The sequence below is a fragment of the Pseudopodoces humilis genome, chromosome 3, assembly GCF_049639895.1.
Source record: "Pseudopodoces humilis isolate 2021_Gansu_Grassland_sample_001 chromosome 3, ASM4963989v1, whole genome shotgun sequence".
Lineage (NCBI taxonomy): Eukaryota > Metazoa > Chordata > Aves > Passeriformes > Paridae > Pseudopodoces > Pseudopodoces humilis.
Genome location: NC_142202.1, coordinates 83,949,855 through 83,975,041, shown reverse-complemented (window position 1 = coordinate 83,975,041; position 25,187 = coordinate 83,949,855). Strand labels below are relative to the sequence as shown.

At 37.2% G+C, this 25,187-nt stretch overlaps 1 protein-coding gene across 2 annotated transcripts; it reads right to left on the bottom strand.

Annotated features, from left to right (window-relative positions):
* Positions 1-1,998: 1,998 nt before the first annotated feature.
* SLC17A5 (solute carrier family 17 member 5) lies at positions 1,999-25,187 on the bottom strand. Of its 2 annotated transcripts, none has more exons than XM_014248355.2 (11): positions 24,860-25,187; positions 21,434-21,630; positions 19,779-20,012; positions 19,207-19,294; positions 16,440-16,526; positions 15,102-15,220; positions 13,936-14,094; positions 11,523-11,655; positions 9,900-10,047; positions 5,241-5,331; positions 1,999-3,679 (listed from the first exon to the last, which is right to left on the bottom strand). In XM_014248355.2, exons 1-11 carry the CDS (start codon positions 24,969-24,971, stop codon positions 3,542-3,544), a joined length of 1,506 nt encoding a protein of 501 aa, XP_014103830.1. In that variant the 5' UTR covers positions 24,972-25,187; the 3' UTR covers positions 1,999-3,541. The 2 variants fall into 2 exon arrangements, with proteins under 2 accessions (XP_014103830.1, XP_005518199.1); XM_005518142.3 differs by having other exon boundaries at positions 24,911-25,186.

Below are 25,187 nucleotides of genomic sequence, written 5' to 3'. Positions count from 1 at the left end.
ATTACCTGTGGAATGTATAGGCTTCCTCAAATGCTAATAATATTGGAAAACCCATTAAACTCAAAGTGTAGTTAATTTGTCATGGAATCAAACATTCCCTACACAGCAGGAAAGGAGAAATTGGTAAATAAGTGATTGAGAGGAGAAGCTAGACAAAAGATACCTCACAGGAACAATTCAACTTCTAGGAAATCAACAGCAAATGCAGCTGTTACTAGCTGCAGAGGAACATGTAGGTGGGGAAGCACCATACACAGGTGCCTATTTACTAGGCGAGTTATATAAACCTTCACTGGGTTAGCATTCAAAAGACCTACATAAGTTAACTTGTATTTTTGGATGTCAAATACTTCGGACCTCTGTAAGGCACTTGACTGATGCTTTGTAACCTTAGAACAAAGGAATAGTGAACTGAAAACCACACCTATTACTTAGTGGCATTTCATCTTTTGCAAAGCATGAGGAAGGCTGTAAGAGACATGATTCAGATCTCAGGCAATACCCATGTCACATGCTGTAGGGTATTCTGAGAAGTTATCCCATCTGTCTTTCTAATATTGTTAGAAATTTGCACTAAATGTTAATAAAAATAAAAAAAATTAAGCAGAGCTGTATCAGAACTAGACATTGAAGAGAAAGCACTTAAAAATACCTGATGACACTAAGACATGTTCCCAAACCAGTGGTTCAACTCCTGCTCTGAAATGGGTGAAATTTGTTTTTGAACTGACTTCCCTCATTCCAGGTGGACATCCTAATTAGAGAGCTCTTCATGGAACAGAGAGCACAACTTCTTAGTCTGGTACTTCTAACCTGTTAAGGAAATGCAAGAAGAAATAACAGTTACGTGATTGTTTCAGAAAAAGTCACCACAAAAAAAAATGGCCAATTTCTTTCAAGATCTCGTGTCACACAGGTGAACTGAGACAAGAGGTACTCAAACCCCTTGTTACCCCTGAAAAAAGAGAATATGAAAAATGTCTTCGAACAAATGAAAGTGGCTGAGAGAACCATGCAAACAGCAGCGTGGCAAAGCAATAAAAGTAATATAGTGATTAGCAGAAAATATTTTGACAGCTTTTTCTAATAGATTTTCCTTTTTGCAAGCATGATACAGGAAGATAACACTTACCTTTTTTTTTTTGGAATATTCTTGTTTCTTAAGTGTTAAAAGCCTCATTGAATCAGTAATCCCACCCTATATTTTGATACTTTCAAAAATTAAGTCAGAAATAGCTGTTTATTAACTTCAGTTAATACAGTTAGTGTAGCCTGTTGTCCACAAATAATATAATGACCTATAGCATTTTTTCAGTTCTAGATTCCAAGCTGGTTTAGAAGTTACAGAGTATGCAAAATGACTAATAATGGTGCATTAGATGAAGGGAAAAGAAAATCTAGTATGCTGGTCCAAAATTTTCTAGACTGCTCAACTGCTGATATGCCTAAAATTCAGTTTTAACTAAATCCAGTTCAGACTCATTGAACTGGCACAGAGAATGTCTACATACACTTCTACTGCATCTACTCCATTGAGTACTGATATTCAGCTGAACAGTTTTCAAGGAAAAAGACTAAAAGCATAGAAAGAAAAAGACTAAAAGCACAGGAAGCTGAAGTTTCCAACTTCAGAACAGGTGGAGTTGCAACCCTGTCCATATGTTGCCCTGATGACAATCTCTTTCAGAAAAGCAAAGGCATAAATTAATTTAAATTATATTCAATCTTTTATTTTTTTAACTTTTTTCCCCCTCCTTTTTAACCAAAGATACTGAAAGAGTACAAATTTATTTTTACATAAAGTGAAACTATTACCTTTAATACAGTGTCAGGTGGAAGACAATACTTACCTGTAAAGCCAGACAAAAAACTTCTGAGGAAGCTAATTTTCCAAGAAAACATTAACCATTCCTTAATCCAGTCACCAACCTTGTTGTTCAGCATACTTTCAAAATGCTTTTCTAACTTCAGGGTGATAGTGATTTTCAACAACAGATGCACATGTAAATATTCAATCCATTTATTGTAGAAACACTGAAGACACAATATAGTTTTAACAGACTCCCACTGAATAAGTACTAATTTAATCAAACACATTGTTTATTGTGGAAATGCTGCAGACACAAACAGAGACTTAAACACAGTTTAAATCAACCATCAGAGAACATGACACTTCAAGGAAGGCCAAAACAAAATGGCTCTTAAAGCTAAAAAGGAGAGGCAGATGCCATTTCCTAGAAATGAAGGAAGGTAGGCTCCACTGGAGCAGCTTTAGTACTGGGCTTTTCTTTTGGATTGGTGGTAAATGAAAAACCCAGAGCCCAGTGATTTTTCCTTTTTACCTAATTGCTCCAATCCAGGAATCTTTGGCACAGGAATTTTCCTTTGCTTTCTGGCTCTAACATTATTCAGCCATTTGTTCTTAACAAGGCCACTGTTTTTATAACTTTTAGTCCTACGCTGCAGCATTTAAGTGTGTGTTGTGCAAAGAATGCTCTTGATAGGAGAGTAACAGCACCAGGTTATTGCACCAGGTCTTTTATACTCTAGTTTTATCTGACTAACAAACAAGGCTGTTAGAGAACTGATTTTTCTCATTATTTGCTGCACTGGCCTTATTTTATTTCATTTACACTGACAAGCTGACAAACATGTCTACATGCAAGAGGAAAGAATTCCATTGCATTGATTTAAAGGGATAAAAAAAAATTAATTGCCAAACTGAAAGGTATTTTAAGGTAATCTTGCAGATATTCTATTTCTAGTTCCCTCTTGTACACTGCCTAGATTTAAACCACTGAGCTGCACTGTTCCTTCTTTGCAGAGAGAAATAAAAATGAGGCCTATTTGAAAAACCTGCACCACAGAGGACACGTGGTTTATTCTCTCAGTTCCAATGGTACATTTACTTCTTTGTTGCTATGTATTAGTTGTGAAGCTGTATTCATGAAACAGGGGCTGCTTATATATTCAAAACTTGTGCATAAAATAGAAGTAAATCACATGCATTTTTTAGCCATCATTAAAACAATGACAAAATAAAAGCACTGTAAAAGATTGTATGAAGCTAGAGCTCTTCTACAATTTTTTAAACAGCAAAAAACTATCAGTTTCATAATGGAAATCAAAACACATTTTGGATACAACTCTGCATGTCATTCCTCCTTACAGTGCTGCATAATCACTTTACTTTTTCCTCTCATTTTAGTATCAGTGAACATCTGCCTAAACACTAATTCAGAATATATTAATTAAAAACTGGAAAGTATTAGAGCCTAGTACACTTATTTAAAATGTCTCTGATCATATATTTGATATCAAGTCCTAGCATGAAATTTCTATAGTTAATCCAAGTAGTTTCTTATTAGGAAATAACACACTTAGTCTGTCAGATTATTTTCAGTACAAAAGATACAGAGATAAAGTAGTTTAACTGAATAGCTCTGAAGACTCCTAGGCATCAGCAGGGAAGGCACTTTTCTGGTCACATAGTTCTAAACGCAACGGGACTCGGCACAGCTTTGGTATTTCAACATCTCCTTCAGTTTCTATGCAAGTGATATCCACTGACTGCCCAGTCCTGAACTTCTCCACTTGCAAATAATGCAAAGAAAATTGCTCCAAATAGATTAATAGAACCAGCAATATAGAAAACCATCTGCCATTCTCCCACAGTATTCTGTCAAATGGGGGAAAGAAAAAAAAAAAAGATGCAGTCAATTTGCGGCTTCACACTCAAGAAAAAGTAATTTTAAAATCAATGCTACATGCCTTGCCTATTTAAATGTAAATGCCATTCAGCATGATTTCACAGCAACATAAAAGCATTATAAACATAAAGGATGAAACCATTAGTATAATCAACTTCAGTTTTATAATACAGCTTACACACAGAAAGTCTCATCAGAACTGCATCACCCATGTGGATCGGTTTATCATCCAAGATGCAGAACCACTGATACAAATGCAGAGAATGTTACTGTAAGGGAAACTCTACCTTGGCTTTCAGATCAGGTGATCCAAGAGCTGAAGTGCCCTGCACTGTGCAGTAAGATATTCCTAATGACTACTTATGTGAACATTCCAGATTCACAAGCCTTTTGGTCCAAACAAGGTAGCTACCTTAACTCAGGTTTCAAGAGTAATCCTTGAAACTCTGGTATTTAAGAAAGGCCTTAATAAATGTGTAAAGAACTGTGATTTATCTGCTTTTTGGTTTATTATTTTTTCTTTTCAAATAAAGAAATAATATCTATAGTCGCCTTAAAGATTTAGGGTTTTTTTTAACTTCCAGATGATGCTGTAACAAATCTGTAAATGATCTTACTAAGAAAACAGAGTACCTGAAGAGTACATTAGTATGGAAGGGAAAAAACTAAACTGAAAAAGAAAATACCCTAAAACAACCTACTTGTTAAGGTATCTGGAAGAATTAATTTTATTGGAATCATGTATTAATGAATATTTTCTGATTGTTTTTAGTTACAGCATGGTGATAATAACACCAAGGTCATGAGTTTGATCCTCATATGGGCCATTTATTTAAGAGCTGGACTTGAATATCCTTGTGAGTCCCAATTCAGAATATTCTGTGATTGTGTGATTTGTAAGAAATCCTTAGAATGACCTCCAACTCCAGAAAATTCAAGTGTATCACTAAGCTTGCTCCTTCCATCTCCCTTTCTTGAAAGACTTTAGAATAATTCACATGTTCATTGAAAAAATAGTAATCAAAAACTCCTCAAAAGCCTCAGTGCTTCCCTTTTCCTATCCAAATCACTACACAACCTTGATAATCAAATCTAACACTAGAATCTAGTTTCTCACTTATCTGCCAAATGCTGACATTAGAACTCAACACCTCACGTGAGAGCCTAATTTAAAAAAAAACAAGCAAGAACTTGTTCTAATTTCATAGAACAATACCACAAATGTCTCATCTAGTTGGCATTTTATCAGAGTTCTACTGTGATAAAAATATATTCATTTTATTCCTAGAAAATATAAAGGGTGAGTCAGTAAAATTTTCAAGTCTTACAAAGGTCTTTGATTTTAGTCTTATTTTCCTGATCAGAATAAGGACAATAAGAGCTAGGAATTAAGTAATTCACCACAGTGGAACAATATGACTTACAGGTGTAAACCACGTTTAATTTAAGGACTGCAGGCTTGAGAAGAAGGAATTTCTATTCAACTGAGATGAAAATCTAACAACTGAAAAAAATAATAAACAGACTCACATTATGAGTGAGGTTTTTGGCAATAACTGGCCCCACCATTCCTGGGATAGTAGCAAAAGAATTTGTGATCCCAAGGAGAATTCCAGCATACCTGCAAGAGAAGTTGTTAACACTGCTTATTAACTTGTAAGGCTTTATCAATCATGGAAACAATTTTGCCTAACCTGATCACATAGGCTTCATCTTGATCAAACAAGAAATTAAACCACAAATAATCCGTGCAAATGACTTGCTTTTCCTCTAATAACAATTTACTGACAGCTTGGCACATATATTTTAAGGGACATAGTTTAGTGGTGGACTTGGCAGTGTTAGGTTAATGCTTGGGCATGATGATCTCTAAGATCCTTCTCTACTTATATTATTCTGTATGTCTCCATTTTTCAGAGGCTAGTTATGGAATTTAATTGAAATTGCCTATGGCTTTGATCAAGATCCACAATCCAAGCTCACATCCCCTTTGCTAAGCCATAACCAAACCATCTGGAATGGATCCAGTGAAGCAGTTAAAGACACACTGCATGTCTTGAAGTAGAAAGACGAGGAGTATGACAAAGTGCTGTTTGCCAACAGTAAGAGCTGGTTGAGGTTTCATTGCTAAAAATTTGTCTGCCAAGAAGGCAGTATCAGCAGTGTGCCTAGATATTCCCACTTACATTACAAAGTGTATATTCCAAAGATAGGCATTCAGAGTGCTGTAGCAGTCCTTTTCAGCTTTCTGTGGGTCAAGGCCAATGGGAAATGGGTCTGACTAAACCAGTTTTGCTGGTTGTTGTTCCTGCAGCTCTATTCTGAGGCCTCCTGTTCCATGAACGTGCTGCTCTCTCACACACAAATGTATGTGTATGCACCAGCGGCCATAAAAACTTGCTGGGAAAAGCTGGTAACTTGCTTAATATCTGAGTCTCAGCACCTCATCTCTAAGCAATTCAAGATCTCTCTCACAGGCATGTTGCAATACCGAAAGTTTGAAACTGTACCACAAGTGCAGACTTGTGAGAGAGACTGAAGAGAAATAAGAGCCAGATGTTTCACAGAATTTTGACCTTCTAACCACCAGGGCAGAGATCCCTGTGTTTTAGATTTTCAAGGTGGACTTGTTCGCCAAAGAATCATACAAAATACTAATAGTTGCAGTTTACCATAGTAGAAAGGAATCATATCCCAGTGATCATTTCTGGCTGTTCAGAGTAAAATTATGTCCTCACCAATATTAACACAACAGAAACATATTTCATCTCTAAAGAGAAATGCATAGCTTTGAAATTTTATTTACCAAAACAGGGAATTCAACCATACAGCATTGTTACAAAAGATTGCAATATTTATTCCAGTGATATTAGAAAAACATGTTTTTTTCCTGAGAAAGGGAAACAATCATCTAGCCTACTAGTTGATTTTTTTTTTCTTGAAACTCTACATTACGTATCAGTTTAAAGCATGGCAATGTTTTAGTTAAAATCTCTTTATTTCTTATAAACCTAGCATGCAGTCTTCCTATCTTGGAAAGTGGTTTAGAATTAATAGGCCTTTATGAAGCTGAATGTCAAAGTGTAGAAGTTTCCCTTAGGAAAATAAGCACATAAAACAAAACCCTGTTTAAAGCCTTTAAGTAGAACCAAATGCACTTCGTCTTCAACATGTTTAAACACTACAATACTGCTAATGGACACTTTTAAAACTAAACATAGTTTAATAGTTTCTCTGGTCGACAAAGATCTTTGGCAACCAATTGCTGGCTAAATGCCTCTGTTTATGCCCAGTGTTTCTGACATAGGTTGCATTCTTGATAGTGCTCGCTGTTGGATGCAGATAACTGTGATGACACTCCCCTAGCACAGTGAAAACTCCCATATGAAAAGGGAAAGCAAAAAGTGACGTCTGCAGAGCAAAATCAATAGTGGGCGGTAAGTCATGTCCTTATGGCATAGTGGGGATAACCAAATAGCAAATTAACTTGCAGACCAGTCAAGCAGTAAAATCAAGAGTAAAAAAAACCAGGTATGTGAAGTATTTAGTGTACAACAGAGCCACATGAATATTACCAGGGATCAGGGTAACACCAATATTAAAAATTGTAATAATAGAGGGGTACTAATGTAGATTTAAAGAGCTAAAATATAATACATATTCTTCAAAAGAACTATCTTGTCTCCTCCTGTCCCCAGCCCCTCCCCAATCCAATACACCAATGGCATAATAAATATATGTTAGCAACCAAAAGCACATAGCAAATATTGTTAATTAAGCATTAGTATTTTCATTTACTTTTTTCCTGTTAATATAATAATTATTTCTTTGATATAATGCAAGTTTTAGTAGCAAAAAGGGGCCATTTGTTATTCTTGGCAGAATACTTTTAACCAATTTAAATGGGCATTTGTGCATTTTGAAACTGCTCTGAATAATTTTTTTTCTGATGTCTTTCAATAAATTATGAAAAATAAATATTGAGCTCTGAGTAAACTTTTAATTGAGGTTTCCTTCACAATTTTATGCAGACCTGGTTTTTAGATTTCTACAATTATGTCAAGTGTTTCCTTGAGATTGTGCATTTTTGCCTCGATCATTTTATCCAACAAAATTCAGACAAGTTGCAAAAAATTAGGTGTGGGAGAGGGGGAAGACAGTCTTCGTTTTCTTCTTATCTCAGATGTCCTTTGCATTTCTGTATCTGCAGAAATTTTTTAATATGACCTTTGTTACAAGGATGTGCTTTTTTCCATCTCTGTCCCCATTTGAACAGATTTACCCTGAAGTAAAGCATGCATGTGCTGAACAGAAAATCACTGATTTCAATAAAATAGCACTCACCCTGACCACATCACCAAGGAAAGTCTTCCCACAAATGCAGCCACTCTCCTCTAGAGGCAATGCTGGGCCAAAGTCCCTGAACTATCAGCAAGACACTTACCCCTCTTGCACTCAATGTGCTCCCTTCTGCCTGTCTGAGAGGGAAGAAGAGCTAGAAGAACTTGTCTGGTGCAAATGCAAAGGGAAAAAGCAGGACTTTATCAAGGGCTGGAAGAAGAGAGTGGGGTTTGGTCAGAGGGATCAGCAGCAGCTCATGTGACATGACTGACTATGCCTGTTGACAGGCATCGGCACTGTGTAACATCATTTTCTTCTTGTGCTTTTTTTGAACACCTAAAATACTTTGAATACTGTTATAAACAAATTGACTCTTGAAATAAACATATTTGAAATGCAAAATGAAGTATCTAAAATTAGAAGATGCATACAACCTCCTAGTTTGTGAAACCTCAGCCATTGCCTACATAGAGAAGTTCCTTTTGTGTGTGACACTGCAGTTGCATGATTTCCTTTTTCCTGTCACAGCTCTGTTGCATTCCATGGACAGGTTAAATTGTGCTCACAAGTACCATTTAATACGTATTTTGGAAACTAACTGTTGTGGTTCTGCAAAACTAAGCTTGAAACAGAAGTTGTATAATGGTCCCATAACACCGCAGAAGAACTGCTTTAAGTATATTTTCTAAATTTGTAGTTATACGTGATTTAAAACAAAGTGCACCACAGAAGCTATTTTTCTTACCTTCATATTCAATTCAGCATTACAAGCTGTTTATAGGAGGCCACTGATACCTCCCCTCTTGCTTACTACCTAACCACACCTGCCAAGATTAACTGGATTCCCACTATTTCATATCCATTCGTTAAGTCAAAAATTGTCCATGATTGTGGATGTGACCACCATTCTATTTCAATTGCCAAAGCCTGAACACCATCTTCAGTTGGGACCCAAGGTCTCCTATAAGTTGTCTAAATGAACAGAATTTTTTTATAGTAATTATTTCTACAAATTATTTTTCTTCTCAAAATCTTTTAAAGAAAGAAGAAAGTCTTTTAATTTTACACATTAATACAGAAACACACTTTTCTTTGGACATAAAGTCAATTGACCGCGTTCACATCTAACTGCTACTACAAATAGGTAAATGAATGACAAAGCAAAGTACTTGACTTCCACCAGTGCACTTTTAGAAGAATATACATACATCCACACTCTGTGAAATTGACAGATCTGCACAGTTATGAATTTGTAACACACTGGATAAATTACAGCCTGAAGTCTCAACTTTCCATTCTTGAAAAGTATTCATCTAAGAGCCGTTGTACATATCTTTTGTCACCTACTGATAACAACTACTTGTAACAAGATTTAGATTCCAGTGTACAGAATGTTTTCCAAATGCAAATAATTTGCCTATATCACAGTGCTTAAATATGGTAATGTTCATACCAGAGGCTGATAGCTCCAATGGAAAAGTTGAAAACAGTGAAAAACTTAACTGTATTGTACAGTTCAAAACACACTGTCCTATTAAGAACATGTGACAAAAGTCTATCAAGTCTATAATTACAGTCTGTAACTACAAGAATTATATAATCTATTACTGCAGGATTAAAACTGGAATGATTCTAAATTGTTATTTATGTCATCCTCTGCCAAACTTGCACTTTTTGGAAATACAGTGCTTAATATTATAAACCCAAGTAATTGTCAGTGTTTACACTCCAGGTCTGTACAGCATATGTTCCACAGGTACATTTCCAAGGCACCCCAGCAACAAAAAAAGAAAAAAAGGGGGTCATAAACATTTCACATGCACTAACAACAGCTTCAGCAATACTTACGAAGGTGCTATGTCCAGATGGTTAATGCTGTAGCCTGATGTACAAAATCCTCCTAGTGTTGTTGATATGGTCACAAATGCAACAGCCAGCGTGTAGTTGCAGCCTATGAATCCGGCTGCTACTAAGAACACCGCAGGTCCAATCATTCCTTTAAGACAGAAACCTGAGAATCAATGGACGTTTAACACGAAAACCACTTGGAGGCTCCAAGCTGAGTGTTTTCCATACAACTTCCACCGCCCCCTGGCGTACAGAATCGGCACTGAACCGCGCGCGTTACACTGGGACGGTGCGGGATCAGAAATGGTTTGGGTGGAAGGGACATTAAAGATCATCTAGTTCCAGCCCCGCTGCCACTGGCACGGACACCTTCCACTAGATCAGGTTGGTCAAAGTCCCATTCAACCAGGCCTTAAGCACTTCCAGGGATGCGGCAGCCACAGCTTCTTGTAGGCAACCTGTTCCTGTGCCTTGCCACCCGCTCATCAATATATTTCTTCCCATAATCTAATTCAAGTCTATTCTATTTCAGTCTGAAGCCATTCCCCCTTGTCCTACTACTATATGTCCTTTTAAAAAGGAAGAGCAGATGGATTGAAAAACTGTTGTTGTCTTAGGAAACAGCAACTAGATCAGAAATATCCCACTCTAGTGGCAAAGAACAAACTAGATAAAAAAATTAACAAAAATCAATTCTGAAAATTACCTCACAAATTAATTTCATTTATTGCTATAAATAAATTGAAGTTACACTGACACTGTGAACCCTGGGTGAATCCAAGATAGGTGTAGAGATGCTGCATCAGGCACTGGAAAAAGCTTATCAGCCATCATGAGCTCATGCACACTGCTCACTATCTGCAGTTAACTTTGGTAACCATTTCCCAGTACCAGAGCCCATTTACATGACCCCATCATGACCTCTGCAAACAGCTCCAAGTACACGCTTTTGTTGATGAAGTCCTCTTTTTTGGTTTTTTTTTTCCCTTCAATTTATTTCTTCTGTCCCCTCTTCATTCAGCAATCAATTTCTCTTTCCTAAATACAGCCTTTTATTTGTGTTCACTAAAAACCTGATCTGGCTGATCTATGGGTGATTTCAGATCATCTGTCTTCCCAATTAATCAGGATTATTTTGGATTCTGTTTGGTCTTTCTACTGTGGTAGCAACTATAAATTTTGCAAGTGTATTCCTGTTCATTTACTTTAGTCTTAGATAAACAAATCACTGAACAACAGAATAGGCTCATGCAGAACAATAATCCTGTCAGTTTGATAAACCTTTTTTGGTAACAGTGCTTTAGTCACCCTTTTATGGTGACTTTACCTGGCCATTTATTTGATTGGTTTGCTTGTAGACCAATTATCTTGACCTAAAAAAAGCTTTTGACAATGTCTTATTGTTCTCTTGTCCAGTAGGCCTACCTCTCATGGGAAAAAGATAGGACTGTTCTTTACACATTAATGTACGAATAAATTTGCTCCTCTCAGGCCATGCACAATGCTGCCTCATCTCACAGCAGAATGTCAGACTAATCTCCCAAGCCCTGAATTTTTCCCAAACTGATATTATTATATATTCCAAGATTACATGTTCCAAGAGATGATGATACTTGCACCTACCTATTAGGGTAAAACATTTGCGAACACAAACAGTAGAGAAGTTCTGTTTTTCCCGTAAATAATCAGCAATTTGGCCAGACAGAATTATACATAACCAGCAGCCAAAATAAGGCAGCGCAGACAAAAATCCATTCTGTTAAGGAGGTCAAAAGAAGACAGTTAAAACACTAAAATGACAAATCAATCATGACTTAATCCATAACTACCAATGCAGTCAGACCAAAAATTCAAAGGTTTAGATCAGCAACTAGCTTCAGGAAAAAGAAAACTATAACTGAAGGTATCCTGTAGGCATTAACCTGATTGTGGAAGTTTTCAGGATACCAATATCAAGTGAGTTACTAAAATAAGTGGAAGCTGAAAATATTATTCAGGATTTTGAAAACTATACAGAATCTCTTGGTTTTGTACTACTGTTGCATTACATTATTCCTTATCCATCTGCTGAAACATCTGGTGCTGGCTGTAAACAGAGATAAAATCTAGAACTAGGACTTTTCATCAATTCTAGGCTGGACATCCCATGATCCCAAAGCAGAGTTATTCAGGATCTGACATCACTTATACTGAAATCACCGGTTAATGCCCGTTACTTTAAACATGTGCTGTTTAGAGACTTCTGCCTGATTCTACATGATTTTCTGATGATGGGAAACAAAAGCTATGACTAAAATTGCCTACATTTACAGCCTTTCCAAAAAATTATGGATAGTTACTGATAACAGAGCTGTAATTTGACATTCTCTGTGATTAAAAAGGGGTATTTGAATAGAAATATGTCTTTATATATGACCTTTATATATAAATATGTATAAATGACCTTTATACGCTAGTATAAAATGTACATTTGTCAGGAAGTGAAAGATTCCCTAGGAATTTGAATTTGAAATGAAACAAGAAACACATCCCCACCTGGAGTCCATTCTATGATTCTATCATTGATCTATTCTAACCTGTTGGATTTCAGTGCTCAGTTTTCAAAAACAGTAAGAAAAATTTTGAAAAATAGAGACAGTCTCAGTAATCAAAAAACTTTTTTTGAACCACTATTCAAAGACACAGCATTACTTCTAACTAATTTCTGTATTTTAGAAAGGAAACTGAACAGCAACAACTGTATGATATTTTAAAAGGTAATGCAATTTCCATCTAAATCTGTGGTGACAAAGTTAGTCCAGCACTATTACACAAGTTTGGGTTTTTTTTGGTGTTCATAACAGTCAGTACTCTAAGACACTCCAAAAAGAAAAAAACATAACCCAGACATAAAATAAACCACTTCACAGCAGAAGCTGTTGCCATTTAATGCAATGGTGTTTTACAAAATGCATACAACTGAGAGCTGTGGTAGTAAATTACTTTCACAGATGTTGATGCCTCTTCAGGAAATATCTGAAGAGGCATAATAAGGAGTCCAACCACTAACATCAGTTAGTTTTTTTCAGCTATTTTTCAGCTTGCCCTAATGCAACCTTCTGTTCTAGTGCTAAGGTTCCCCATCTGCTCCTCGCAATATTGCTGGCATCACCTCTTTCTTGCATGGCATTCATCTACAGATTGCTCTAAACTAGTTTTGTTTGCTAAACCAGGAAAAGACTATGTTAAACTTCTTGCAATTTCCGAGCACCTTTCTATCTTGGCTATACCAGTTTCTCCAGGTAAGCTATGCCACCACCGAAACTGTTGCATTAAAGACAGACCAGTACAGTCAAGTAATTGCTATAAATAAAAATATTCCACCTTCCCCACCCCCTAATTATTCCCTGATAAATAATTTAATTTTATAAAATTTCCTTGAAAAGCACTATATCTGCACCTTAAGACTATGGTTTTGTTTCACAGCTACCTTAGTAAGAAATGGTATTTTACCTCTGCTGCTCACTGAGGAAAGAAATTGACAATTTGGAAAGTGATCCAATTAGAAGCTTCCCTCTAGTCCCTTTCTCCCCCAGACCCCATCCTTAAAATACTTTCAAAAATGCCACTTGTCCAATGGTTTTCTTAGTTTTATTTTTAACTAGAAATGTTTTCCTTTATGAGTTAGCAAAGAAGTAGGTACTATTTCAGAAACCATAAAACTCGTTGTAAAATCTGAAATAATCATGGAAGCCATATAACATGGAAAATATTTTTATAGTTACTGTTTTAAAGCAGAGCAGTTAAAAATGGGTAACATGCATCTTCACACAGAAAATTTAACTTGAAATCTTGCACTAAGGTAGATGTTAAGAAAGTCAAGAAAGTTGAAATTATAAGGCAGGAAACATTTTTGATGCATCTGCTTAACTGTGCAGGGTTATCATTTCCCAGCTGTACATTCACATTCCAAGGTTCTTAAATGCTTTATTCTAAACAGTAGGTGATTGAGTTTCTTTAATTCAGAAGAAAATGACTGTATTTGTATGTATCTCACCTCCTGTGCATCAAATCGCAGGATCTCCTTCATGTATGTGGGCAAGAGTGTAAGAAGAGTATAGAAAGTCCAGTTGTAGGAGAAGTGTGCCACAACAATAGCCCAGAGCGGAAGGGACTCCAGCATAGGTCTCCAGGGAACAGATTTCTGTGTAGAAAGCTGGCAAGCAGGAGACAAAGAGAAGAGAAAAAGAAGGAAATCAGGATGTTGATATGAACATTTACTGAATACAGTTTTTGATGCTAACCAAATCTATGCTTATGATCCATTCTGAAAGGCACAAAATGAGTCTCAGTTGATAGATGCAAGTCATCAGCAATGAATTAATTACTGTCTTCAGTTCTAATGAAGGTATACTGAAGTATAGAGCTACTGCTCTGATGTTTACTATTCCAAAGTAAACCAGTTACTACATTTTGTAATTCAAAAAGTATGCCTTTCCTTGTTGAAATTTGATGCCTTCAGCTTTTACTATAAATAATTATTTAGTCACCTCTCAGGTGTTGATTTAGCTAAACCTTTCTTGCTTAATCCTATTAGATTAGATATTAATTAGATTAGATATTAGATTATCTATATCTATATCTATTAGATTAGATATTAATTAATTAGATATTAATTTTGGTCTCTCAGCCAGCTGCACTGTTTGTAAACACATATCCCCCTCGTCAGAGGAATGAATCTTATGAAGACATTCGGAACTGGCTCATTAGCATTATCTCTGCGAATAAGAATCTGCTTCTTACTCTAGATGATACACTGAGAAAGAGAAATGCTGTAAAATATTGTATTGCAGATGTTAAAGACATTATACAGGTCTGGATCTAGTACAAAATGACAGATTTGAGGTTTTTTTTTTAAATTTGAAGCTTTTTAAATAAAGCACCCCAATAACATCTGTAACAAAAGGCATTATTATAAACGCTTTGTTTGATTATTGATTGTTTTTCAGTTTACAACTGCACTATTTAATTTTTTTTTTGTTTGAAAAATCCTGCCTCCATCTCAGGTTAAGAATGTTATTCTAAACATAAACATGTTTACATAAACATATAACAAAGCATAACATAACGTGTAACAAACCATAAAGAAAGCTTGACATTAATGACCATGTTTGTGGTTCATGTTCAGACTTAAGTAGGTTGGTCTCTACCAAAGTACTGTACCTGATCTTTTAGAGAAGACAGTATATATTCTCTTTCAGCATGTGAAATGCTCCTGTGAGTTTCTGGTGTATCACTAACCAAAAACATCCAGAAGAACCACCACAGTACACCAAGTGCACCTATTTTGAAAAGATAGAACAGAAAGACATTTAAAAAAAAACTAATTTTATTGAGTAATACTCTCAGATGATATAGTCAGAAGTATTTTCTCAATACTCTAATATAATTTTAATGAATATTATTTTTCTATCTAAATACAAACACTAGTTCCCCAAAGTGGCTTAACACTGCACATTTAGATATAATAAAGAATGAAGATGACTATGCAGAATTTTTCATTTTTTTCCTCACTTCTTCCCTCTACTTGTAGTTCTTCATAGAGCAAGAAAGCTGCACGCTCATACATAATTTTATTTTTATCAGTCACATGGACAAGCCACCTCAGGAAAAAAAAAGTTCACATTAAGTTTAATCACAAAAAATACTCTGTGCACATATACAGAATATGCATTATTAAGTATAATTACATGCAGCTTAACTGACGTACTATTCCTCCTTTTCTTTCTTAAGCCAACCCCAGAATTGTTATTTGAAACAAGGTAACTTTTCAATAATTACTCTAATTTAACTGCACCTACACCCTTATGTAACTGTAACATTGTAACTTAATTAATTTTGTTCAGATTTTTTGGTTTGAATCTTTGTGATTTGTAAAAAATTGGAGATTTCTTTTAAGGAAAATGTAACTCTTGTCTTATATTCTGTTTCCCTCTTCCCATGCAGAACATGAAATGGCTCAGACCCATAAACAGACCTGTAAAAAGCATTAGCTAAGACATGCTGTTAAAAAAAATATTTTGTTTCAGCTTCTTCCAGAATATAAATCACAGTAAACATGCTATGCATTCCTTCAGGGTCCCTGTGACTACTAGAGATTTTCCACAGTTTACATCTTAAGCAGCAATAACTTTTCACACGTTCTTTCATTGTAAATTGAGATTTATTCCCGGGATTAAAGTTATTAACTCAATTTCACACTTCAAATAAGAAATTTCAGCCTGTTGTTTTCAAGTGGTGGGAGAGTTAAGAGCATTTGACTTGTACCAGCTTTTGTCCAACTCAGAGACAGCTTTGCTCACTGGAAGAAGGCTTATTTAGCCATTCACTGGAATCTACTTAGTCTTAAATATCTCTTAATTGCCCAGAAGGACTAAAACACCAACTCAACATGTAAAACACACTTTTAAAACTTAAACTGAGTTCTATAATATATGCTTTTCAAAAGAATATGGACTGTACTTTTAATAATTAAGAAAAACCAAAACAACAAAAACTCACCAAATATGTAGAACACATAAACCCAGTTCATATAGTAACAAATTAAACCAGATAGTGGCAGAGACACAACAGTTCCCAGCTGTGCACCTACCGGAAGAAAGCAAAACAAAGTGGAAAAATAATTATATCTCTCTATGAACCCCTTAAGTATAAGTGGCATTTCAGAGTTATTTTATTTATTTTTATGAAATTAATCCTGAATAAAGATTGTCATCACCACTAGAAGGTTGTGCTTTGCTTTAAAGAAACACAGAAAATGAGCTTCCTTGGCAGCTCCAAGCAAATAGAGTCATAAAGCCCTAAGAAGCCAGAATTAGAAGCAATGAGCAATAAAAGATAAGCATTCTTGGCACATTTGTCTCCAATAAAGTGATGGCTCTAACACATCTAAACCAATGCAAATTAATCAACTGGTATTGCTGCAAAACAAGAGAGAGCTGAACAAAGTACAATTAAGGCCTTGGGAGTATAATGTGACAATATAGTCAGTTTGCACTTCTCATATCTCCTTCTAGCTCTACAAAACCAGGAATGCTAGAAAAATGAAGCAGAAGTCATGCATATATAACCAGTAGGTTCAAATTCCATGTTTCTTGAATGTGACAGGGTTTAGGATCAAGGAAGAAGGGAAAGATGAGCAGATTCCAATTCAGAATAAAGCCAAAAGCCAGAAAGACCTAATCATGTGCTTATAATTCAACGTACATTTAGCAGACAATAAGCACAGCAGGTGTTTCCCTTTTGAAATCTAAACCAGAAACCCGTTTTATTTACATACTTAACACTCTACTGGTGATAAACAGTAGGTTTTGTCACTTAATGTTAGTTGTACTATTACTTCTCCAAACTTAATCTCAACTCAGAAAATATGTTGATATTCTTGCTACCTAGACACCATCTCCATGGAAACAATAATTCTGATTTGAGGCAGAAAGCTCCAACAATGAACAGCAAAACCACGTACATCATGCAAAATATAAATCAAAATAACAACTACATATAATCTCAACCACATGTTCTCAGAAAATCAACATGATCACAATTAACTACAGACCACATGACTGACAACGTGGATGGAAAGGAAGGAAAAGAGCCTGCCAAGATTACACAAGATGTCTTATTCATGTGACTGCTAACAATAGGCTGTTCAGGGCCACAGACTCTTCTCGCTAGTACATTAGCATATATTTTCACAAAATACAAAAGGACAGTTTAAAAGATCCCAATTGCTGAATGCTGTAGAAGGCAAAAGCAACTCTGTATGCTCTGCTTAACTTGTGTGCTGGGTCTCACATGAGGACTTCTTTTAAAGTAGATTTAATTAAATATTAAGGCAGAAAACATTTTTAAAAAAGAGAAAGAAAAAAGCTTTTTGATGCATTAGATGAGTTGAAGTAGCTCTTTGAAAGGTCACTTCAACGTGATGAGTGATGAGACACTTGGTTCACAGCAAATTGAGGAAACATGAGGAAAAAGGGTTAAGGCTTCATCCCTCTGGGAAAAGTGAGTCACTAGGTTGTCTTAGCTCCTTAAGAAACTGTAGCTGAAGTTTACATGGTATACACCTGTCTTCTTGATAAATCACAGGTTAAATAAAAACCAGAATTATTACTATTAAGAGTGAACAAAACAAACCATTACTTGCAACTGAATACAAAATTTGTCATCCTCAGAGAAATAACATTAATTTTGACTAGCAAATTTAGAAACCTATGTTTTTCACCTGCCCCTCAAATACTGCACTGAGCAATATGACTGACCAATAAACCCCAAAAATGCAAGGCTCAGTGGAGGTAGGCAAGAGTAACATGTCTATCAAATTCGGGGAATAACACTGGGTGTGACCAACCACAGTTGTTGCAAAGAAGCTGATTTTATCTCAACACAAATGGCACCAGAGGGTGGATTTGGTTTAGATAAGCAGCTATGTAAGTCGAGTGGATCAGCTGGCGGTAAATGTTTCTCCTCATTCAGTTCATCAAAAGTGTGATTGTCTCACTGACTTAGCCAGACTAGCATGAGGGGAATGAATATGTGGGTCAGTCAAACACAAAGTAGAAAAGTTCAACAACAACAGAATTTGTTTAAGAGAGCAACAGACTTGACTTTCAGCCAACACAAACTGAAGAAGTGTATTGCAATTGCAATATTTTGCCAACTGTCAACTTACATTTGCTAAATGCTAACTTGTACTGTGCTTTCAGGACATTCTGAAAAATCAAAATCTCATGTAACATCAAATATTTTCAAAGAAGTAATCTGATATCAAACATTACACCTTCCAGACACAGAATATCTAGGACAATCTGGTCAGAGAGTATTTGACTCTAACAAGGAGCTCTTGCAGCAATACATGCGACCTTGGGTGTTTTCTTCTCCAAGTTCGTCCAAGAACAGCTAAAAAACTCTCCAAAAAACAACCAAACAAGTCTATCCTGTGTCTGCCCCAGCTTTTTTGTTCCTAATGCTAAATCCTTTTTTATTTACAGTATCTTCTATTAATCAGCTTCACAGTAATTATTTGCACCACTTTATAATGAAGTTAGACCCAAGGTTATACTTATTTGTAGATCAATACCTTTGTCAGGTTATAAAAACCATTAATAAATGAAGAAAACTAATGGAAAGCAAGATTTACTTTAATGTTACACTTTCAGGATTAAATGCTGATTAAAATTTACAATATAAATCCCTTTGATTTAAGTCAATCCTCCCCGTTACAACAGTAAAAATTTATAATCCCATTATCAGCGTGGGAATTTCTCACCTGCATATGAAATACTAAGGAGCTTGCTGCGTTCCAGTGGAGGAGCCCAAGAAGACCACATTGAATGCATAGCTGGGAAGGTAACACCCTAGAAAACATCATTTCATTCTGTTGAAATGCAAGAATTTTAGAACTCGCTTCAACTTTACATGTTTCAAAGCACGTTTCATTAAAAAGCAGTAGAACAATCTATTAGTTTGTTGTCTAGCAAGAAACCACTTATAAAAATTGTGCAAGGCATGAAAATAAGGAGGCAGAATTAATTTCTCCTGCTTTTGACTCTGTATATACTTGAAAAGCAGGAACAATACAAACAACACTGTTTCAAGGCCCTGGTTTCTGAAAAATGAGAATCGTTTTGTCTCAAGTACCCTTACATTTCTTAGTTGAAAAGCTTAGGCTAAAATATAGTGCAAACACTTTCTTTATTCTAGAAACCATAAAACGAAGCCACTCAAATGAGACAATCCATATCCTATTCCAGCATAACAACTCCCATAGAGTCTAATCACTACAATTCTAAACCAATTATTTAGATACATTTTCAAATTACATAGAGGAGACACGATTACCTCTCCCAGTCCTTCCAAGGCTCTGACAGCTATGAGGTAGCCAACTCCCAAATTTGCAGCTAAGGGAGTAAGCAAGGTGAATACAGAGGTACCAAAGATGCCAAACCCGAGCAACAGTTTGCCTCCAATTTTGCTTGCAAGATATCCTCCTGGAATCTGAGTAATGATATAGCCATAGAAAAAAGAACCAAGGATCCATCCCTGAGTATCAGCATCCCAAGAATACTTTTCTCCCTAAGAAGAGGGGGAAAAACCCAAGAAAATGCAGTAAATGTTAAAGACAGCAGTTTCTCTGACCATATTTTTTATTACACTGATCTACTATTTAGTCAATTATAGATAAATCTAAAATTTTTTGTGACCTACTCCCTAGGATCTCCTTCCTCTACACCCACCTTTACTGCAATCAAAGTTGTGTTATAAGCTAATTCAGGTAGTTTACAATCTATCTGGACATATCTAACCCAAGTATGAAAATCATCAGTACATGAAATACAAGTGCTCTGGCTGTTATCCCTTTTTGAATTCTAAGCAGCCTGGGTTAGGTGACAGGTACTGAATATGTAAGTCTGCCAAAGTACAAATCCTACTTCTGAATCACAGAGTGGATATTCTGTCTTGCTCTATAAAATGGCTTTACCTGCAGAAAATTCATGGACAAAAAACAAATAAAGAGATGCAGGTGCTTAAATTTAATATAAAGAAGGAGAGCAGTCAAGACAGGGCTCACAAGGGTAGGTGGAATAATGGGAGAAGCGCAACAGAGGGAAGATTAGTTTAGTGAACAATGCAATAAAAGTGAAGATGATTGAGATAGGAATCTGCAGCTATAAAGGAAGTCAGCAAGAGGACAGGAACTGTTGCCCAATAAAGTGATTCTGAAATTTGGGATCACTTCCAAAAGATCAATTTTTCCGCATCTAAATGAGCAGCATACATTTCCCAGAAATGATGACACAGAATCTTCCCATAAAGTTCACCACTGTAATTTGTTTGTGATAAATAATAAATTACCTCTAAACAAGCAAATAAAATGAAAGCAGGAAGATGGCAAGAGTGCTCAGGAATAACTTCAAGACAAAATCTGCGCAAGACCAAATTTACAAAGTTGGAGGTTGTTTTAGAAGTTGTTTTTTTTTTCATATCCAGAAGTTAAGAAATGTGATTTTCAAGATTACTGGAAGAGAGAGGTAAAGGATATAAAGACAAAATGCATGATCTGGGAAAGAGATCGAAGAAGTGAAGAGAGAAATATTACATGCTAATTCGTAATGAAATTTTATGCCACTGTGACTGTACAAAGAACTGGAAAATTGGACAGTAACGGGAGCTCTGACGCAGATGTAACAGTAAGAATTAATAAGTGGCACAAAAAACAGTGAGTCATTGTAGATCTACGTGGTCAAATTAGCCAGTTTCTAAGGAATACTGCAGAAAAGAGGTATGTACAATAGCTGACCCTGAACACAGTGCTTCTCAATTAGCTAGTCATTTAAGGCTAATGCTTCCCAGAATAGCTTTTAAAGAACCACTGGAAAGGCCATCCAGTCAAAACCAGCTTGTTCTCTTGCCACCTAAATGTGGTTCTTTCTATCACAGAGTTCTAAAACCACTTTGACATGCCACATTACAAGACAATATGTCTGAGACCTCACCGTTGTGTTGCGAGGAACATTCAAGGTGGAAGAATGCTCTGGACACACATTGGAAGTCACATTCTTTGCTAAGCTTGTGTTAGGTTCTACCATATCCACCAGTGCGACGCTGAGGTTAACACGCAATGCATACAGGAGGAAGAACCCAAAACAGGCCAGGACTGCGAGATTGTAGCGAGCTGAGCAGCATGCAGGGACTGAAACGAGAGCAAATTAAAAATGTTTAACAGACCTAAGAGAAGAAGAACAACTCATAAGCAGTTTTTACTAAGGTTCTCAGAAATCTTTGGATAAGATAAAAAATTAGCAAGGAGGCAAGGTAATTTTTCTTCTTAAGGGGTTTATTCAATAGGCGTAGAGTCTGAGGCTGGCTGAAAAAAATTTTAAAACCTCACTTTCATACTGATGTGCAAAGCAAATGTAATCCTCGTTTAGACAACAGGCAGCTACCCACACTAGAATGGGGACCGCAGAGAATGGGGTAGTGTGTGGTCTGTAGAAATAGATTTAGAAACAGAGTTTCAAAAGTCCTCTCCAAAATATTGTAATATTTACTCAAGACAGAATTTCACACTTAAAAAAACCCAAAAAGAATTAGTGGGAAGCTGGTAATACACACAAAAATGGTTCAAGAAACACAAATATTCCTTAAGTAGTGCTAAAGAACAGTCATTGCTACTTCAGACTGTTTTCTAGGACAAATTTTCCTTCTATAAGTTTGCTTACAAGGGAATATGCATTTGCGGATAGCTGCCAAAATGACCAGAAAGGGGAATGGCAAACACTGTGGTGGTACTGTGAAAAGTGACAGGTTCCTAACTGCCCTTACTGCCTCTTGTCAGTCACAAGACAACAAAGGAAATGAGTCCTAAGATTCAGAAAAAAATCTGTGTCATGACATTAAGTCTGTCAGCTGTTTATACACGTATAGCAGACTATGCACTGCAACAGTTATTGATCTCCTACAGTAGTACACAGCAGCATTTGGCAGACAGCATTCATCAGTGCCAGGAGATCCAGATCAGAGATGAGCTGTAACTGTTTAAATCTCTGCAGCTACTCTTTATGAACTGGGAATCCCTGAAACTACTGAGCAGGAATGTCAAATTGCTGAGGAACTAATTGAACAATCTGCTGAATTTTCAGAGAGTAGAGTTTCCTCTCTTGTGAGCTAGCTACGTTATTAATGGGAAGTTTTATAGCCTGGATGTCTGAAACTCTGGGAAGGCTGGAAATCAGAAGATATTACATCGGTTTACACCAGTCTACAGTGATCTCTTCTTCCATTGCTCAGAGTTCAAATGATGAATAGAACATCTATGAACAGGATTGACCAGAGCTTCATCTGCTACTATAGTACGTCACTTGACTGGATTTTCTGGTCTGCAGTAAGAAACAAAGGACATGTCCTGTGGACAAACTGATGTCCTTCCCCTTCCCAGCAACTTCCCTGAAACAAGGAATGAGCCTATGTAATTTTGTTTTTCAAGGGGAACATCAACACAGCCTTCCTGCAAGATTGTTTTTCGTGAAATTAACAGAAGTTTCCCATTATTGAAGTCTCTAATCCTGCCCAACTTTATGTGAAGTTCGTTATGGCTGCACAAGTTGTTAAAATGACACAGAGATGCTGAACTTGCTATATTCATTTAATAAATAAATAATAAACAAGGCTACTGTACAAATATTTAAGACCCCTTCCAGACCTGTGGTAATTGCAAGTTTTGCATCAGAAGCATTTGAAAAGGCTATCCTGGATTTTTAAATGACATGAGGGAGAGCAGCCAAGATTTTATTGCTTACATTAAAAACAACAGGCACTGAGAACAGGAAGAACTTACTACACAAAACCTACTCAAGCAGCTTCATTGTTCTTTGTTGTTGTTTAAAAAGCAATTTGCCTTAAGCAGAAATGTAAAGTCTTATAATTTATAATAGTGAATAAAATGACAGGTAAAGCTGCTTAACTGTTCCACTTCTTGTAGTTGCTGGGGTTAGACAATAATAACAGAAAACTGAATAACACACTGATGATATAACCCTTCCTTGGAAATACAGATTAACTGATACAGTCATTACTCTTCCTCTATAAGACTATTACTGGTATACAACTTGCATGGAGAAAAAGCTCTACAAAACAGATGTGCAAGAACTTAAGGTCAGTAGTATTAGATTTTTTTTTTCCCCAACTGTAAACATTTTATTTAAAAAACCTAACACATAGAATTGAAGTGTGAAGCAAACAGGTACTAAATTATTGGTTCCCTGTCATTCCATCATGTGCACTTGAAATACCTAAGAATATTAGCTCAGGTTAACAGAACAGAAGACTCAAGAAGATTACAGGTGTGTTTCAGGAGAGTGCTACAGAGACACAGACATTCACCCCCCTAAAGTTTAAAGCAGCTAACCAAAGTTTAAAGCATTGGGTTCAAGATCTTACCTTGACTAGCAGTCTTTGGTCCTACGTCTATAGCTAATTCTGATTTCAGGGACATGTTTTAAAGCACTGTAGCTACAATTTAACAAGATTATTAAATTGCAGTTAAAGAACAGGTCTGTGGTGCAAGTTGCGCGGCAGTTTAAAGGAAGTTGCTCATCTGCAGTAGTTTGCTTTGTGGGTGAGGTGAACCACCTCCAATTGGAGCCTGATGCATTGTGCAAACTTAAGGACATATTACTTTAGGAAGACTTGAGCTCAAATTTCTCTCCTTCCGTCATCATTTTAAAGTCATTTTGTTAGCAGCACCCCTTGATGCAGTTGCAGATTTGTTAAGTAGGTTAGAGCATTTTTGCATGACACGCTAAAGAAATTAGAAATCTTACTCTACTCTATAGGTTGTACATTCCGGGAAGCAAAACAGCAGAGACAAGTAAACACGCGGGCTCTGTTGTTAAGCTCTGACCATATATTGAGCTTCATCTCCTACTTTCGTGCATCCTTTCAAGTTCCTGCCTCTCCATACTTGTAATAAGCAATTAGTCTTAACTGAAATTCTGCCTTCGTATGAAATTTTGACACAATCTTGGCGGACCCCGGTAGATTTTAGTATTTGGACCGGTATTTGGGCTGGAATGTCTTTACTGCAACAACACCGAGCCGAGGGCTGGCGTCTGACAGGGCTGCACGCCTGTCCCCGCCACCGACAGAGCTGTCAGGACTCGTGCCTGATCCAGCACCCCAGGGCACCGCCGCGTCCCCGGCACCGAACGCCGCTAACGGCGCGGGCGGGCGGCGCAGCCCCCGGGCTCGTCACCGCTGCCCCCCATCACTGCTTTTGCCGTCACCGCTGCTCCCCATCACTGCTTTTGCCGTCACCGCTGCTCCCCGTCACTGCTTTTGCCGTCACCGCTGCTCCCCGTCACCCCGGCAGCGGCACGGCGGCACCGACCCCCCGGCCCCACAGCGGCGCTCGCGGCCCGCACCTCCATGGCAACGCGACGCCGCCACACAGGAGCAGCTGCCGCTCGTCTCACCCGTGTGGGGCTGGGGTTCCTTCAGCAGTGGGGTGCGATCCTCTCCCTCCTCGGGCTCCATCTCCCTGCTGCCACCCGAACCACACAGTGCACTCAGGGACAGACCGCCCGGCGCCTCCGCTGCGGCCGGGAGCGTTTTCCTTCCCGGCCCGGCTCGGCTTGACTCAGCTAGTCTTCAGATTGCTCCGCGGCCGCCCCCCACCCGCTCGGCTCTGCCCCGCCGGGGCCGGGCAGCGGCGGCCGCAGCCCCGGCGATCATGTGGCGGGGGGGGGGGGC